At 30.3% G+C, this 16,561-nt stretch overlaps 1 protein-coding gene across 4 annotated transcripts in view; it reads left to right on the top strand.

Moving 5' to 3' along the window:
• The window catches only part of Cow (Proteoglycan Cow), a 319,843-nt gene that overhangs the window by 74,109 nt on the left and 229,173 nt on the right, over positions 1-16,561 (top strand). For all 4 annotated transcript variants that reach the window (XM_083088339.1, XM_083088338.1, XM_083088337.1 and 1 more), the window contains exon 2: positions 15,185-15,242. In XM_083088339.1, coding sequence (XP_082944465.1) covers positions 15,185-15,242 — 58 coding nt within the window. The remainder of the gene's footprint in view (positions 1-15,184; positions 15,243-16,561) is intronic.

Below are 16,561 nucleotides of genomic sequence, written 5' to 3'. Positions count from 1 at the left end.
AAATAACCAGCATACAAGTAGTTCGCCTCTGGATATTTTGTTTAATAACCAGCACACGAATAGATCGTCTCTGGATATTTTTTTTAATAACCAGCACATGAATAGATCGTCTCTGGATATTTTTTTTAATAACCAGCACACGAATCAAGATCATGTCTGGATATTTTTTTTAATAACCAGCTCACGAATAGATCGCCTCTGAATTACATTTCTTTAATAATCAGCACACGAATAGATCGTCTCTGGATTACATTTCTTTAATAACCAGCACACGAATAAAGCGCCTTTGGATTACATTTTTCTAAAATAACCAGCACACAAGTAGTTCGCCTCTGGATATTTTGTTTAATAACCAGCACACGAATAGATCGCCTCTGAATTACATTTCTTTAATAACCAGCACACGAATAGATCGCCTCTGGATTACATTTCTTTAATAACCAGCACACGAATAAAGCGCCTTTGGATTACATTTTTCTAAAATAACCAGCACACAAGTAGTTCGCCTCTGGAAATTTTGTTTAATAACCAGCACACGAATAGATCGCCTGTGGATATTTTTTTTTAATAACCAGCTCACAAATAGATCGCCTCTGTGATAAACTATTTTTTTCATAATCAGAGCGCACATGCAAACCGCTTCTGACAAGAAATATTTTCTGAAACAACCAGCTCATGAATAGATCGCTTCTGGGATAAATTATTTTTTTTCATAATCAGAGCGTGTTGTTTTCATAATCTGTGCATGTTGTACATAACCCTAATTATGACAACAAAGTTCTACCTTTTAAACCATCCTCTTTTTGTAGAAAGTCGGCGAGCATACAAAGGTAAACATTTAGCGCTATACGTCACTACTATTGTATAAAAATAAATAAATATACAAAAACTAATAAATATATGTAACTTTCGTAACTTTCGATTGAAAACGTCACTAGTCACGATCGACTCTTTTTCCGCGCTGCCTTGTTCTTACGCGTAAATACGGCGCGACAACGAGTCGAGTACTGTCGGCGAAGTAAATATATCACAGCATGATTCCGCGTTATACTATAGAAAATACAAATTTTATATTTATTTTTTCAATTTGAAAATAATTGCAATAGATTAATGAGATTTTTTCAATTACAATGACACCAAAGACAACATAAATCGTATCATTTTTAATTAAATATATAATTAAAATTTAATAATTAATTTGATTAAAAATAATCCGATTTATGTCGTTTGGTATCATTTTAATTGTAAAAATCTCATTAATCCATTGCAATTATTTCCAAATCGAAAAAATGTTAAATAAAAATTTTAATTTTTACGATATTTAAATCCATAACAGTTGTTATAGATAAAGAAAGGTCTCCGATTTGAAGCGAGAGCGAGAACGAGTAAGGAGCAAGCGAGATAACGAGTCATGAAAGAGTTCCGAAGTCCCGCTCGCCAGGCTCGCTGTTTCTTATCTTCATAGGTATACATGTCATCTTATTCTGGAAAATAAAATTTTTATATTTCGCATTTTTTCGATTTAAAAATAATTTCAATGGATTAATGAGATTTTTGCGATTAAAATGACACAAAACACGACATAAATCGGATTATTTTTAATTAATTATATAATTAAAATTTAATAATTACTTTAATTAAAAATGATCCGATTTATGTCGTGTTTGATGTCATTTTAATTGCAAAAATCTCATTAATCCATTGCAATTATTTTCAAATCGAAAAAATGCGAAATATAAAAACTTTATTTTCCAATAATAACATGACATATATATGTATAAAGATAAGAAAATACGAGCCTGGCGAGCGAGACTTTGGAACTCTTTCATGATTCGTCATCTCGCTTGCTCCTTTTTCCTTCTCGCTCTCGCTTGAAATCGAAGACCTTCCCTTATCTACAACAACTATTATGGATTTAAATATCATATAAATTAAAATTTTTATTTAGCACTTTTTCAATTTGAAAATAATTGTAATAGATTCATGAGATTTTTACAATTAAAATAACACCAAACACGACATAAATCGAATCATTTTTAATTAAATAAATTGTTAAATTTTAAATCTTTTTCGTTCACTACGTAGCGCTTGTCAGTTTCATGCTTCATTCTCTTACATTCGCACTTCTCTCTCTCTCTCTCTCTCTCCCTCTGTCTCTGTTTATTTGCCCGGTATTCTTCTATTCGCTTATGTCACTTTTACTTTTCTGATTCTCGTTTCTCCATATAAAATTAAATTTTATATATATATATGCATTTTTATTTTATAATACTAACGAAATATAAAATATTAAATTTGTCTCTGTTTCTCTCTGTTTTGTTATAATAAATACACCTATGTAATACAATTAATATGTATTTTTTACATTTGCAATAAAAAAAACGTTTAGGACAATTGATCATAATTTGCAGCTATTTACGAACAATAAAGTTGAATGTATGTAGAATCAATTTACACAAAATAAAATTTGATAGATTTTATCAATTTATATTATTAAACATGTATAAGCGTATTCAATTTTATTTTAATTATTTATTTCACACAATACAATAATAATAATAATCACATGATTTTTATAGCTGATAAGTATGTATTTATAATTTATAAGAACTATGTAGTCTATATTTGTCAACAAAACAAAATTTTCTTAAAGTAAAACTTGTAAATTTCATTATTATATCATATGTTGAGGTAATTCGTAGTAGTGATTTTATTAATATATATATTTGTGATGCAAATTGATTCTACTAAACTTTATTCTTGGTAAATAGTTGTGAATTGTTATCAATTATCATAATGATTATTTTTACTGCAAATGTAAAAAGTATATATAAACATAGGTGTATTACATAGGTGTATTTATTATAACAAAACAGAAAGAAAGAGAGACAAATTTAATATTTTATATTTTGTTAATATTATAAAATAAAAATGCATACATATAAAAAGCTTTTTTTGATATAGAGTAATAAGAACCAAAAAACAGTAAAAGTAACATGAGCGAATGTAAGAATATAATACCGTGCAAAAAAACAGAGAGAGAGAGAGAGAGAGGGAGGGAGGGAGGGAAAGAAAGAGGGGGGAGAGAGAGCGATAAAGAGCGAGAGAGAGAGAGAGAGAACGAGCGAGAGAGAGAGAGGACGAGTAAGAGAGAGAGAACGAGTGAGAGAGAGAGAGAGAGAGAGAGAGAGAGAGAGAGAGAGAGAGAGAGAGAGAGAGAGAAACGCAACATGTAATGTGAAGCATGATGCTAAGCGATATGTAGTGAGTGAGAGATTAGAAAGAGACAGAATGAGTATATGATCGAGAAAATGAAAGAAAAAATACGAGGGAGTGCAATAACAATAATACGTATATGTATAAACTAGTATCACAGGCATGAAAGAGGGAAAGAGAAAATACGATTTTGTCTGTCTTTGTCGATAAAAGTTTGCAGTGCCATTTATCATGCTATCCGTCAACTAATTTTGCTTTGTTTTACTCTTTTGATATCGATACTGTACGATCACGCACGTACACTAAACAGAAACTCGATCATTAATCTTTTTATACAAGCTTCTAAGATCATTTCTTTTACTTCTGTATTATTCTTTTATGTTATCCCAAGTGAGAGCGCTGTGTCTTTTACACAGACAAACTGCAAAACTTATATATTAAAGCAATATTGTTACGACGTGATGCAAGAAGTCGGTAACACGACTGTAATTAACATAATTATAAGTAATTTTTCTTGGTTTTTTGCATGAAGTTATAGGGTCCACACTTCGTTATTCTTAGTACTTTAATTGTGGAAAAGGATTTATCGATCTGTGTAGCCAATAAAAAGATTAATGGTCGAACTGATTCTTCGCATCTTGTCGGTACAAATGTCGACTTTAGGATCCCCTTAAGCAGAGTAAGGTTTCTCTCCATAGGTTAAATATTGTTAGATCGGAGATTCGCGCGTAGCGGGAACTCATGAAGTGTGAGTCGAAAGCACCATAATAGCAAATCGGTTGAATTTTGCTGTCGACAAAGAGTCGATGTTTATGAATTAGTCAATTTTTTATTGATTCTTCGTTGTTCATCAATGAAATAAAAATGGAGGGACTTGCATTGTCTCAAGAAAAATTCGTTACAAATACAAATCAGCAGTCGCGAATATATATAGTGGGTGATTTTATATGTTTGTATGCGCGACGCTCAAATGCATCTATATCATTGATGTCACTACGCAAACTGCTAATACAAAACCGATTCGCAACCTAATTAAATATTTATTAGTCGTACTGATTTATCATGATACAAATTTGGAAATTCCTACAAATGTGAGAAATTGTATTCGTTTCGATCCATAACTTTCATCTACTGTATGAGTAGATGACAATAAATAGTACAATAAATGGAATTGTTGGAAAAGTTTGTAAAGCTCTTTAGAAAAATCTTCAATCTTTAGTAATGCCTCAGCCAAATGAGGAAATTTGAAGGGCAGATGAAAAAGTTTTTAAGGAAAATGATACTTTCATTGCGTTACAGCAATAGGTGATAAACACATTCGCATTTAAGCACCTCTATAAAGAGGTTCAGAATTTTTCAATTACAAAATATCAAGCGACGCGACGCCAAGTACATAAAAAACTGATAAAAAATTGGATCCGAGCATTGAGAGTCACTGTTCTCGACGCGGCGCTACCAAGTAGCTTATCCGGAATTTTACGTTAAATGACGTCACATAAACTTTCGATTGAAATATTTTAGAAACTAAAGCCGTAATTAAAAATCTAACGGCATTTTTCTTATATAATGTGAATACAAGCTTTCGATTGTGACCAGTTTGAATAAAATCGGTGCAGTCAATCCCGAGAAATGATAATCGCATGTCAGAATTGTAACATTTTTCATTTTTATTCGTAAGGTTCAGACTCATGAACGTATCGTCGCACACATTCAAAGCGATTTTGTCCCTCAAGCTACGTTCATATATGATTATTCGCTTTAGTGTGCAAAAATGCTTTAAGAAACAAAACCATTTATGTATATGTGTGTGCAATACGTGTGATGTGTGTATATGTGTGTGTATACGTGTGAGAGATTAATTTATCGCATAACAATTTCCAAAAACCTCTTGGGGGTAAAATCTAATCTATCTCGAAAAACGGTATCACAAAAATATAAAAACTGTGCCGTTAGATAAGACTTCTAAGGAGACTAATTTATCGTATTATAACAATATTCAAAAACCACCCCTTGGGAGTGAATTCTAATATCTAGAAAATGAAACCTTGTAAAAATACGCGACTTATCCTTAGTAAAGATTTTTAAAAATGCGTATATATTTTTTGCAGAAATAATATAAATTTTTACAAAAAGGTGGTGATATCCCTCCAGAAACAATCTTATAACGGTAAAATAAAATACGTCAAGTATATAAAAAAATATCTTTAAAAAAATCTAATATATATTTTTTGTAGAAATAATATGTATTTTTTACAAAAAGCAGTGAGATCCCCTAAAAAAAACCTTATAAAGGTAAAAAAAATACGCCAAGTACATAAAAAAAAATCAAAAATCTAAAAGAGTGATAAAAATAAAATATTTAAAAACCGATATGAGATCAATACTACTAGCCAAATACAATAAATTACATGATATTAATTCGTAATCGATACTAAATGAGTTAAGATTACTTTAATTCCTAAAGCATTTTTTATATGATGTATATAATTTAAAAAAGTTTTACACAAATTCTAAATCGCATAAATGACCCTCAGGTCGAAGTAAGATATGAAAACTTGGCGTGCCCCCCTCCCGCTCCGTCGTTTACATATCTTGAATAAAATAAAAAATTTGATTATACAATATACATATATACAATATATATTTGTTAATCCTTTCATTTAGTAAGTACAATTTACATTTTTATAAAATAAGCTTTAGACTACGAATGTGCAACTTGTGGGTCAGAAACGACCTGCGAAGCTTTTCAATCCGACTTACAACAATTAAACTTTACTTGCAGAGAAAATAAAAAAACTCATAAAAAAAAGAGATTTCACTTTGCCTAATCTCTATGTGATGATTTCCAGGTAATACAGAGGAGACAAGATATATAAGTTCGAAATTTCGCTACGCGCGTGCGCGGTCCGTAGTGTAATTTTAAATTTTACATTGGGCCCATCAAAAATGTAGCTTTTTCCTGTTTTAAACTATATTTAAATACGGGGCACGCCAAGTTTTCATATCTTCCCAGTTAGCCAAGTCTACTCGAACAGATTTCGCCAAGTGCTTGCTAAAAATTGTTGACAGCAAAAAGGCTACAATTTTGCTACAAGAGTTGTTACCTGATTAAGCTGGCAGATTGGCGGCAAAAACCGAGCAAAGCTTGCTGACAAAATCCGACAACAAATTGGCGGCAAAAAGCAAGCGAAGCTTGCTACATTACTTGACGTCAAATTGGCGGCAAAAACCAAGCAAGATCTGCGCGCACAAAATTTGACGTCAAGTTGGCGGCAAAACCTGAGCAAAATCTGTGCGGGAAAGTCTGATGACAAATTGTCAGCAAAAAGCAAGCCAAGCTTGCTGCATGACTTGACGTCAAATTGGCAGCAAAAACCGAATAAGATCTGCGCGCATAATTTGACGGCAGATTGGTGGCAGAAACCGAGCAGAATCTGCATAATCGGTATTTAAATGCCTTGATTCAATAGTTCCTTCGCTTTCCGCTACGCGATGCACGCTTTCTCGCAATCAAATTTCTGTTAGAAGTAGATATAAAGCCTGCTAGTGGCTATTAATAAAAGATCAAAAGTATATTTCTATTGGTTTAATTTTTGATCTCTCATACAAGCCTAATGTGAGAATATTAAACTGATTAGAATCAACAGGATAAATGAAAAATTATCCTATTTGAAGCATAAAGCAAGAGTTTAATTATCATATAAATTATGTCTCAATTTTATAAATTAAATTTAATTATTTTCACAATTTACTTTATTATTAATTTAATTAAGTTGAAAGAGAATTTGCTACTTGAGATATAACTACGACATAACATGTAATGTTATGTCGTAGTTACGATACGTAGTAACATTACATGTTATGTCGTAGATACGATATACATACATTTCATAGTTATAAAAAGAAAATTATAATTTACCAATAAAACTTATTCTGTAATATTAAATTTTATTGCACTTTGGTCAAAAGCAGATCATGCTCGGTTTCTACCGTCAATATGCTGTTAGATTGCGCGCGCGCAGATTTTACTCGGTTTTTGCCGACAATTTGACGTCAACATGTCAGCAAGCTTTGTTCGGGTTTTGTTACCAATTTGCTGTCAGGTTATGTCAGCAAGGTTTGATAGCAAAACACGAGCTTAATGCGGACACAGATGGCTATGGATTTGGTGTGGAATTTTGATTAAATTTGCTGCCAATTTGCACGCAATTTGTTAACATTTTGCTTACTGGGTTACTTCGACCTGAAGGTCATTTATGCGATTTAGAATTTGTGTAAAACTTTTTTAAATTATATACATCATATAAAAAATGCTTTAGGAATTAAAGTAATCTTAACTCATTTAGTATCGATTACGAATTAATATCACATAATTTATTGTACTTGGCTAATAGTATTGATCTCATATCGGTTTTTAAATATTTTATTTTTATCACTCTTTTAGATTTTTTGATTTTTTTTATGTACTTGGCGTATTTTTTTACTTTTATAAGATTTTTTTAGGGGATATCTATTTCTCTATTTTTTCTAGCATTAGTATGTTGATATCAATAAAAGATTCCTTACTATAGATATCAGACAATATGGAAGAATTAGTAATGGAAACGTATTTATTGACAGTAATATTGAACTAAAAAAATACGCCAAGTACATAAAAAATATTCTACCTTATATGCAACAAAATGTTTAATAAAGAAAAGTCCTTAAAAATAATTTACAATAATTTTCCCTTAAAAAATCATTTTTCTAAAAAAATTAAACTTCAAAAAATAATTTTCCTAAAAAAATACTAAAAAATAAAATATCAAAACTAAAAATGAAATCAATAATTACTATTAGCCAAGTACTTAAGAACAATTTGTAAATTTGATTTAATATTTGCCTTTAATATATATTTGAAATCAATCTTACATTGTAGAAATATTATACATAAATCCCTAAGAAATTAAAACGCATTTTATATTTATTCAGAGAAATTTGATTTTTAAAATATTTAAAATCGACACTAAATGAGAATTAGGATTCTTTTAATTCCTAAAACATTTTTTTATATAATGTATATAATTTAAAAAAAAAACGTTTTACGCAAGTTTTAAATCGCACAGTCTTTAAATCGAAGTAAGTAATGAAAACTTGGCGTGCCCGGATTGTAATCAAACACAGACTAAACATAATGTCTAAGATTTTACATTTTATTGGGATATATTTGTTTGTAATGTTAACGATCCGGGTACGTCAAGTTTTCATTACTTACTTCGATTTAAAGACTGTGCGATTTAAAACTTGCGTAAAACGTTTTTTTTTTAAATTATATACATTATATAAAAAAATGTTTTAGGAATTAAAAGAATCCTAATTCTCATTTAGTGTCGATTTTAAATATTTTAAAAATCAAATTTCTCTGAATAAATATAAAATGCGTTTTAATTTCTTAGGGATTTATGTATATGTCGATTTTAAATATTTTAAAAATCAAGTTTCTCTGCATAAATATAAAATGCGTTTTAATTTCTTAGGGATTTATGTATAATATTTCTACAATGTAAGATTAATTTCAAATATTGATGGCAAATATTATATCAAATATTATAACAAATGCTCTTAAGTACTTGGCTAATGAAATTGCACAACACGGTGCGCACGTGATCACTGCAGGTCTACAGCGCATGCTCGTCCATAGAGACGTTTTAAGAACATAACCAGAAATTAAATATTCCACGACGTAGCTAAGATAGCGAACATAACGTACATAGGGTGCTTTCCCATTGTTCACATCTTAACACGAATGTGCATAGGAAAGCACAAAGTATAGCGATGTGCACGATTCAATTGGAACAAAAATGTGTACCATGATATCTATTGTGTCTATGCCTTGATATTTTTTTAATCCGTGGTGGTGATAGGAACTATTTCCACCTGCATATTTCAATAAAAATTTTAGAATTCAAATTACCTATTATCTCAGTGATACTTTTAATATTTCTGCAATGTTGAGTATTTTGTCGAGTAAAAGAAAAAATAAAAGTAAACCACTCGTTTATAGCTGCTGTGGCTAGTAACTATTATTTGTCACTAGTTTACACAGCCCACTAGTAGCTTTCGAGTTGAGTACGGATGTGTAATGTTGTGTCGACAATTATGGCAATTGGAACGCAATTTGTCACTGTGTGCACGAAAGTGTCTAGGGATATTGCAATGGGAAAGCACCCATAGTGTATAATTCTGTGTGATCATTTTCATTATAAATACAAGTTGCTTTTTCACATGCTTAACAAACATAGTGCTCTGTGTGGCCTTAGCACTATAGTTTGTGGACCAGACTATGGACTTAAGCTCGGTCTGAACTTCGAACAGATTACTTATTAAATTGTTTTGTTTCATGATGTGCAAAGAAGCATAAAAGTTCGTTCCATTTCTCCTCATGCATGTTTCCTATGCGCATGGACCTGTGAATACTACGCTACTCCACCTTTTCCGATGGTCCTGAAACAGCATGAAGTGCCTCACTCCTTGAGTTGAAGCAGCTTGTGCAGTTCATGCATTTTACGCGCGAAATAGAAATCTAAAGGCTACTTCAATCAAACTCCGGTTAAAGTAATCGATGATTAACTTTCAATGTTATCAACAATATTTCTGCCGATATAACAACCTTTTTTTCTCTCTTTATAATATTCTCTCTTTCTAAAATGTATTTGATTTGTCATATTGACAATTTTCTGTTGGCTGAGTTAATTAACAATTAAATTAGTTGGAATTTAGTGGCTTTAAGAAAAAATATAAAATTTAAATGTATGTATCTAAATATAAATCTATATATAAATGTGTGTAATATTGATCTATGAATGAAATATTGATCTATGTATGAATTTAAATCTGTATAGAAATATTTAAATTTTCTTTTGTATTCATCACAAGAAAATTAAAGGTAATTATGCACATTATGGACGATTTCACTGATTTCAATGACCTTGATATATGTTGTCAAGATTAGTGATTAGATGTACTAAGTAAGTATCAAAAGATTTTAGTGTCACTTATTGTTTATTAAAAAGTTATAAACAAAAAAGTTTTACGAATTTCATATAATTTTCAGACATCATGTACGTTTTACAAAATGAATCTTCATCAGATTCATTTATTTATATTTGATAAATGAAAAGCATGAGATGGAAGGGTCTGCCTCTTCCCCTACACCCCCATCTTGAACAAAATTTCCGTTTTGTACAATACAAAAACACGATGCAACTGGGTTATACAATGTAACTCAAATCTAATTTTAATTGTGTCAAAAATAGGTTTGGATTAGGGGCCCGCCCCTAGAGGCGGAGGAACCCACTGTGTTCACGTATATATTTTGGAAGACGAAGCGAAGTTTGCTCTACATTTAATCATGATTTTCGCTTCGTCTTGCAAAGTACATGCGTGGATACAGTAGATTCCGTCCCCCTCCCCTCTACGCGGAGGTTCCACTTCCGGAAGATATAACCTAATCCAAACGTATTTGTGATTTAAAATCGAAATTAGATTTGGATTAGATTTGGATTATATCTTTCGGAAGTGGAACCCCCCGTAGGAAGGGGAAACACACTGTGTCCACGCATATACTTTGCAAGACGAAGCGAAATTTGTTCTATATCTAACCTTGAGCCCCGCTGAGAGTAAACTTTGTTTTGTCTTGTAAAATACATGCATGAACGGTAGGTTCTTCCCCCCTCCCCTATGGATTGGCTCTACTTTCGGAAGGTATAATCTAATTCAAATCTATTTCTGATTTACAATTAAAATTTGGTTTGGGTTACATTAGGTATTCCTCCTTAAATAGACGTATATACTGACGCAAAATTATGTTCTATTCATTAAACTTTTTTTGTTAATAAACTTTTTAATAAACAATGAGTGATGCTTAAAATCTTTTGATACTCAGAACAGTGACCTTAACAATATATGTCAATGTCATCGAAATCGGTGAAATCGTACGTAATGTGCATAATTACCAAAATAAATTTATAATAATAATCACTGAATTCGTTTGTAATTTGGTTAGAGAATTCCCGTTTATATATATTGCGTGAACTGCATGAAATCTGTTCTGTTTCTTATTAGATCTGGTCTTATTAGAGGAACATTATCAATACATGCGGTGAAAAAACAGAATGCTGCATACTATGCCTTGCATATCGATGCGCTCTATGCATGAAACAGAGCACAAATCACCATGTATTATATTTATTGAACTTTATAAATACTAGAATAAGCCATTAAGGAATGGAGGTGGCACAACTTTGAAAAAGAAACAATCATATACCGTAGGGATATATTTATCCTTGTGATTTTCTGATTAGCTAACATAGAGAAAACTCACTTCGGTAAAACCCTTTCCAAAAACATGATAAAAAGAGGTTTCGAAATAGCATTCAAGAAAAAGTTTATAAATAATTCAACAATAGCTTACTAACAAGGAAAGGCACGGAAGTGTCCCCCTCCGATTTTGATGAACTTTTAATATGTTATTTTCTAGACAAAAATAAGGAACACGTATTTTTTTATACGCCCATACGCGTGTCTAGAGGGTAAAACAACCCTTTGAAAAAAATCGATTTTTTCCTTTCGAGATGAATATTTCAGAAACTATAAGAGATAGAAAAAAATTTTCAAATTAAAAGTTAAATGGCTTCAAGAGTGCCTTACAGTAGCATCAAAAAAAATTTTTTTAATTTTTTAAATTTTTTAAAATACCCCCACCACTAAATACAAGTATATATTTTTTTAATTTTGAAATTTCTTTATTACCAAGTGAAAGGTTATTTTTTTACGAATCTAACTATATATGATTAAGTTATGTTTCGAAAAGTCATTTTCCAGAATTAATTATAAACCTCTCTGTAATACGCTATTCGTGTCCGTCCATGCGCTCAATTTTTCGCGCAACACATCTTGTTTTTCTGTAATAAAAGATAACTAACACGGATACATTTATCTATGTAATTATGTTTTTTTCGCGTGCATAGCTAGAAAAACATTGATATAACAAATCAAATTTATATTTAATATGTTATAAGACATTAAAATGTTAAATATAAATAAGCTCAAAATGTATGCATAAAATGACGCACGAGACCCTAAACTTGTTAAGATGGCACAAGATCAAATAATAATAATTATAATAATAATAATAATAATAATAATAATAATAACACTTATGTAAATAATATTATAAAAGAAGTAATATACATGAAAATTTTGTAATTGTAACATACAATTTTATAAAGATCATCAATAAGAGAGGAGGAGAAAGGATAAGATAAAAGAAGATGTAAACATATAATATCCATTTATTAAATCATATATAGGGTGTCCCATTTTAACATTCACACTCGAATATCTCGAAACCATGGCGGTTTCGATGAAAATGTTTTAAACAAAAGTTGTATGGTTTTAAGGGGGCCATAAGACGGTGTCATTAGTTTTACCTTGAAAAGTCGTTTGAAGGTCACGTGAAGGTCACCTCCAACTTTTTAAATGGGGTACCCTATATGCTTTTGCATATTCTTGTAGCTCATCTCGAGAGCTTTCCAAAACACTATAATTAAATTAGTTTTCATTAAGTACTTGCCGAGTTATGAGGCTTGAAATCATTTCTTAATTTTACATAAACCGTAAAATATCTTGTAAAATATTCATTTTTCGATTATCTTGCCTTAATACTTTTATGTACAAAATAATGAGAGTAATCAATTGGTGTAAAGAAAACATACAGTTGTTTTTAAGAAAAAATATGGAATTTGCAATTACCAATTCCATATTAATTCCACTATAATGAAAAAATATTTAATTATAGTGTTTTGGAAAGTTCTCGAGGCAAGCTACAAGAATGTGCAAAAGTATATAGGGTGTCCCATTTAAAAAGTTGGAGGTGACCTTCACGTGACCTTCAAACGACTTTTCAAGGTAAAACTAATGACACCATCTTATGGCCCCCTTAAAACCATACAACTTTTGTTTAAAACATTTTCATCGAAACCGCTATGGTTTCGAGATATTCAAGTGTGAATGTTAAAATGGGACACCCTGTATATGATTTAATAAATGGATATTATATGCTTACATCTTCTTTTATCTTATCCTTTCTCCTCCTCTCTTATTGATGATCTTTATAAAATTGTATGTTACAATTACAAAATTTTCATGTATGTATATTACTTCTTTTATAATATTGTTTACATAAGTGTTATTATTATTATTATTATTATTATTATTATTATTATTTCATCTTGTGCCATCTTAAATTAAACAAGTTTAGAGTCTCGTGCGTCATTTCATGCATACATTTTGAGCTTATTTATATTTAACGTTTTAATGTTATTCTAATGTTCATCAATGTTATTCTAACTATGCACGCGAAAAAAACATAATTACATAGATAAATGTATCCGTGTTAGTTATCTTTTATTATGGAAAAACAGGATGTGTTGCGCGCAAAATTGAGCGCATGGACGGACACGAATAGCGTATTACAGAGATGTTTATAATTAATTCTGGAAAAATAACTTTTCGAAACATAACTTAATCATATATGGTTGGATTCGTAAAAAAATAACCTTTCACTTGGTAATAAAGCAATTTCACAATTAAAAAAACATATATTTAGTGGTGGGGGTATTTTGAAAAATTAAAAAACTAAAAATTTTTTTTTGTAACTATTGTAAAGTACTTTTGAAGTCATTTAACTTTTAATTTGAAAATTTTTTTCTATCTCTTATAGTTTCTGAAATATTCACCTCGAAAGGAAAAAACCGATTTTTTTCAAAGAGGTGTTTTACCCCCTAGACACGCGTATGGGCACGTATAAAAGAATACGTGTCCCTTATTTTTGTCTAGAAAACAACATATTAAAAGCTCATCAAAATCGGAGGGGGACACTTCCGTGCCTTTCCTTGTAAGATTATTTTATTGTAAATAATTACTCTTAATAATATTTATAGTAAAAGTGCATAAAAAGTTACACAACACCGATTTTCGCCGCTTAGATATGTTATAGAGGAGGTTGTCTTGAGTAATTCCTCACAAAAACAAGCATTAATTTAGAAGATATAACAGTTAAAGTTTAACAATTTTAAATATTAAAAGCTGATATTAAAAAATGTACGAATATGAAATTTGTTTATATCGTATTGGTCTATTTGACATCATTTATAGCTCCTAAGTCATGAATATATTGTCAACAATCGGCTTTATCTATTTCTCACAGTTCGTTAACAGCTTTCAACTTGCGACTACACGAATTCTTAAGTATTGTTGAGAATAAAAATAAATTAATAATTTGTTGTTGATCGGAAAATTATTCACGGACACATTAAATTAATTTTGCTGGGAATCATAGAGCTATAATATCAATTTAAGAAAAACATTAGAATTGTTCAACTTTAACTCGTTATATCTTCTATGCCTATATCTTCTAATCCATTTATACCATCCTTCGCTTTTTTTGTGGGGAATTACTCAGAACAACTTCTTTTATAATATATACAAGCGGTGATAATATCGATGCTATGTAATCTTTTATGCACTTTTACTATGCTTATTATGCCACGCGGCATCAATAACACTGTAATTAATTGAGGCAAATGTTTATAAATGGTATATGTTAAAGTAAGACAAGTATACACCAATATTATCTGTTCTTTTTTCTATTATCTGTGCTATCTCCCACCATGCCTAATACAAGGAATAACTTATTCCAATATGTAGAGCTCAATAATTATATTCTATTGATAGCCATTTTGTACCGCGCGTATTAATTGTACTATCTCTTGAAATATGAAGCTTATCCTTGTTTGACAATGTGAAAATAAGATCTTCAAGGAATTTATATCTTACATTTACGTGCATTCTATTATAAAAATAAAATTTAAGTAACGAACACGTGCAGATAAATTAATTTCTAATACATGAATTTCCTTTCTTTCAGGACGACACCCGCATAATGAAAGTTGGAGATAAAAAACGTTGGATACACGATCCGAATAGTAAGTAGCATTTAATCATCTGTATGTATATTTATAATTGTATAATTATCTTAAATGTATTTGTACATTTGTTATTATTAATGGATAAACTTCCGAAAAGCCATACCTCCGATTGTTTTGAAATTTCGTATACTATTGTATTTTGACGCGCTGATTACAAATATGATAATGAAAATTGGCAACAAAGTCATCTTCAAGGTCAAAATGAAGGAAAAATAGCTTTTTTGTATATTTTTTTCATTATCTTTAATAAATATTAAAATTTTAAACCCATGTGAAACCACTTTGTATTAAATATAAAAAGAGTATGCATGAGGAGGCAGTGGGTTCCGCCCCCCTACGGGGGGCTCCAGTATCAAAAAATTAGACACATAGGTCCGGATTGAACCTCGCTTCGCGTGGAAAGATGCAAATCCACGTGAAATTGTAGAAACAAGTGTCTCAGTCAATAGAACACTCAAAATGTTAATTTGCGTTTTTCTCATAAAGTACTGCTTTAACTTACATTAATAGTGTATAGAACATGAAAGTTGCGTTTTTAAGAGAAGTATAACTTTTATTTGAAACTTTTTCTACTAGAATCAATATTTATTAAGGTAATGAACTAAAATATACAAAAAAGCCATTTTTCCTTCATTTTGAAGATGATCTTGTCGCCAATTTTCATTGTCATATTCGTAATCAGTGCGTCAAAATACAATAGTATATAAAATTTCAAAACAATCGGAGGTATGGACTTTTCGGAAGTGCACCCTTATTAATTTATGAATTGTAAATAAGTAAAAAAAATGCTTTTGGCATTTTTCAAAAAATTTTACCAGTTTGTAATTTTCGGTCGATCTTGCCTACTGTCATTATAGACTTATAGAAATAGACTGCGCATTCCTATACAAAAAACTGTCTTAAACATTAGAAAGAGAGAGTGATAGCGGTTGGATCTCTTTCTCTCTCGCATCATTGAAGGAGAGAGGATATCACGGCTGGAGGAGAAAAGCGACGAAATGCGCATACTCACAAACTATTCTGTTATTCCTGTTTATAAATATAAGATTAAATTGAAGCGGTTTTTGTTTTTTTTTAAACAAAATTAATGCAATTTAATAATTTATCTATCTAAAAAAACGATATCAAATAAAAAATTAAAAAAAATCTTCAGTAAATTGAAATCATTTAGATCCTGTAAACTACACAAAAATTTAATCTTTAAAAAAGTAAAACAAGTAGATTATTACAATTTTATTCCTGTTATTGAACAACATAAATTAATTTTTAAATAATTTTTAAATAAATTAATTTTTTTACAAAACATTTTTGTTTTC

This window comes from Camponotus vicinus, unplaced genomic scaffold (genome assembly GCF_025532165.1).
Source record: "Camponotus vicinus isolate PSW18456_S1 unplaced genomic scaffold, iyCamVici1.0 SCAF_14, whole genome shotgun sequence".
In the NCBI taxonomy this organism is placed as follows: Eukaryota; Metazoa; Arthropoda; class Insecta; order Hymenoptera; family Formicidae; genus Camponotus; species Camponotus vicinus.
Note: the sequence above shows the minus strand (reverse complement) of the source record. Positions and strands in the feature narration are given on the sequence as shown.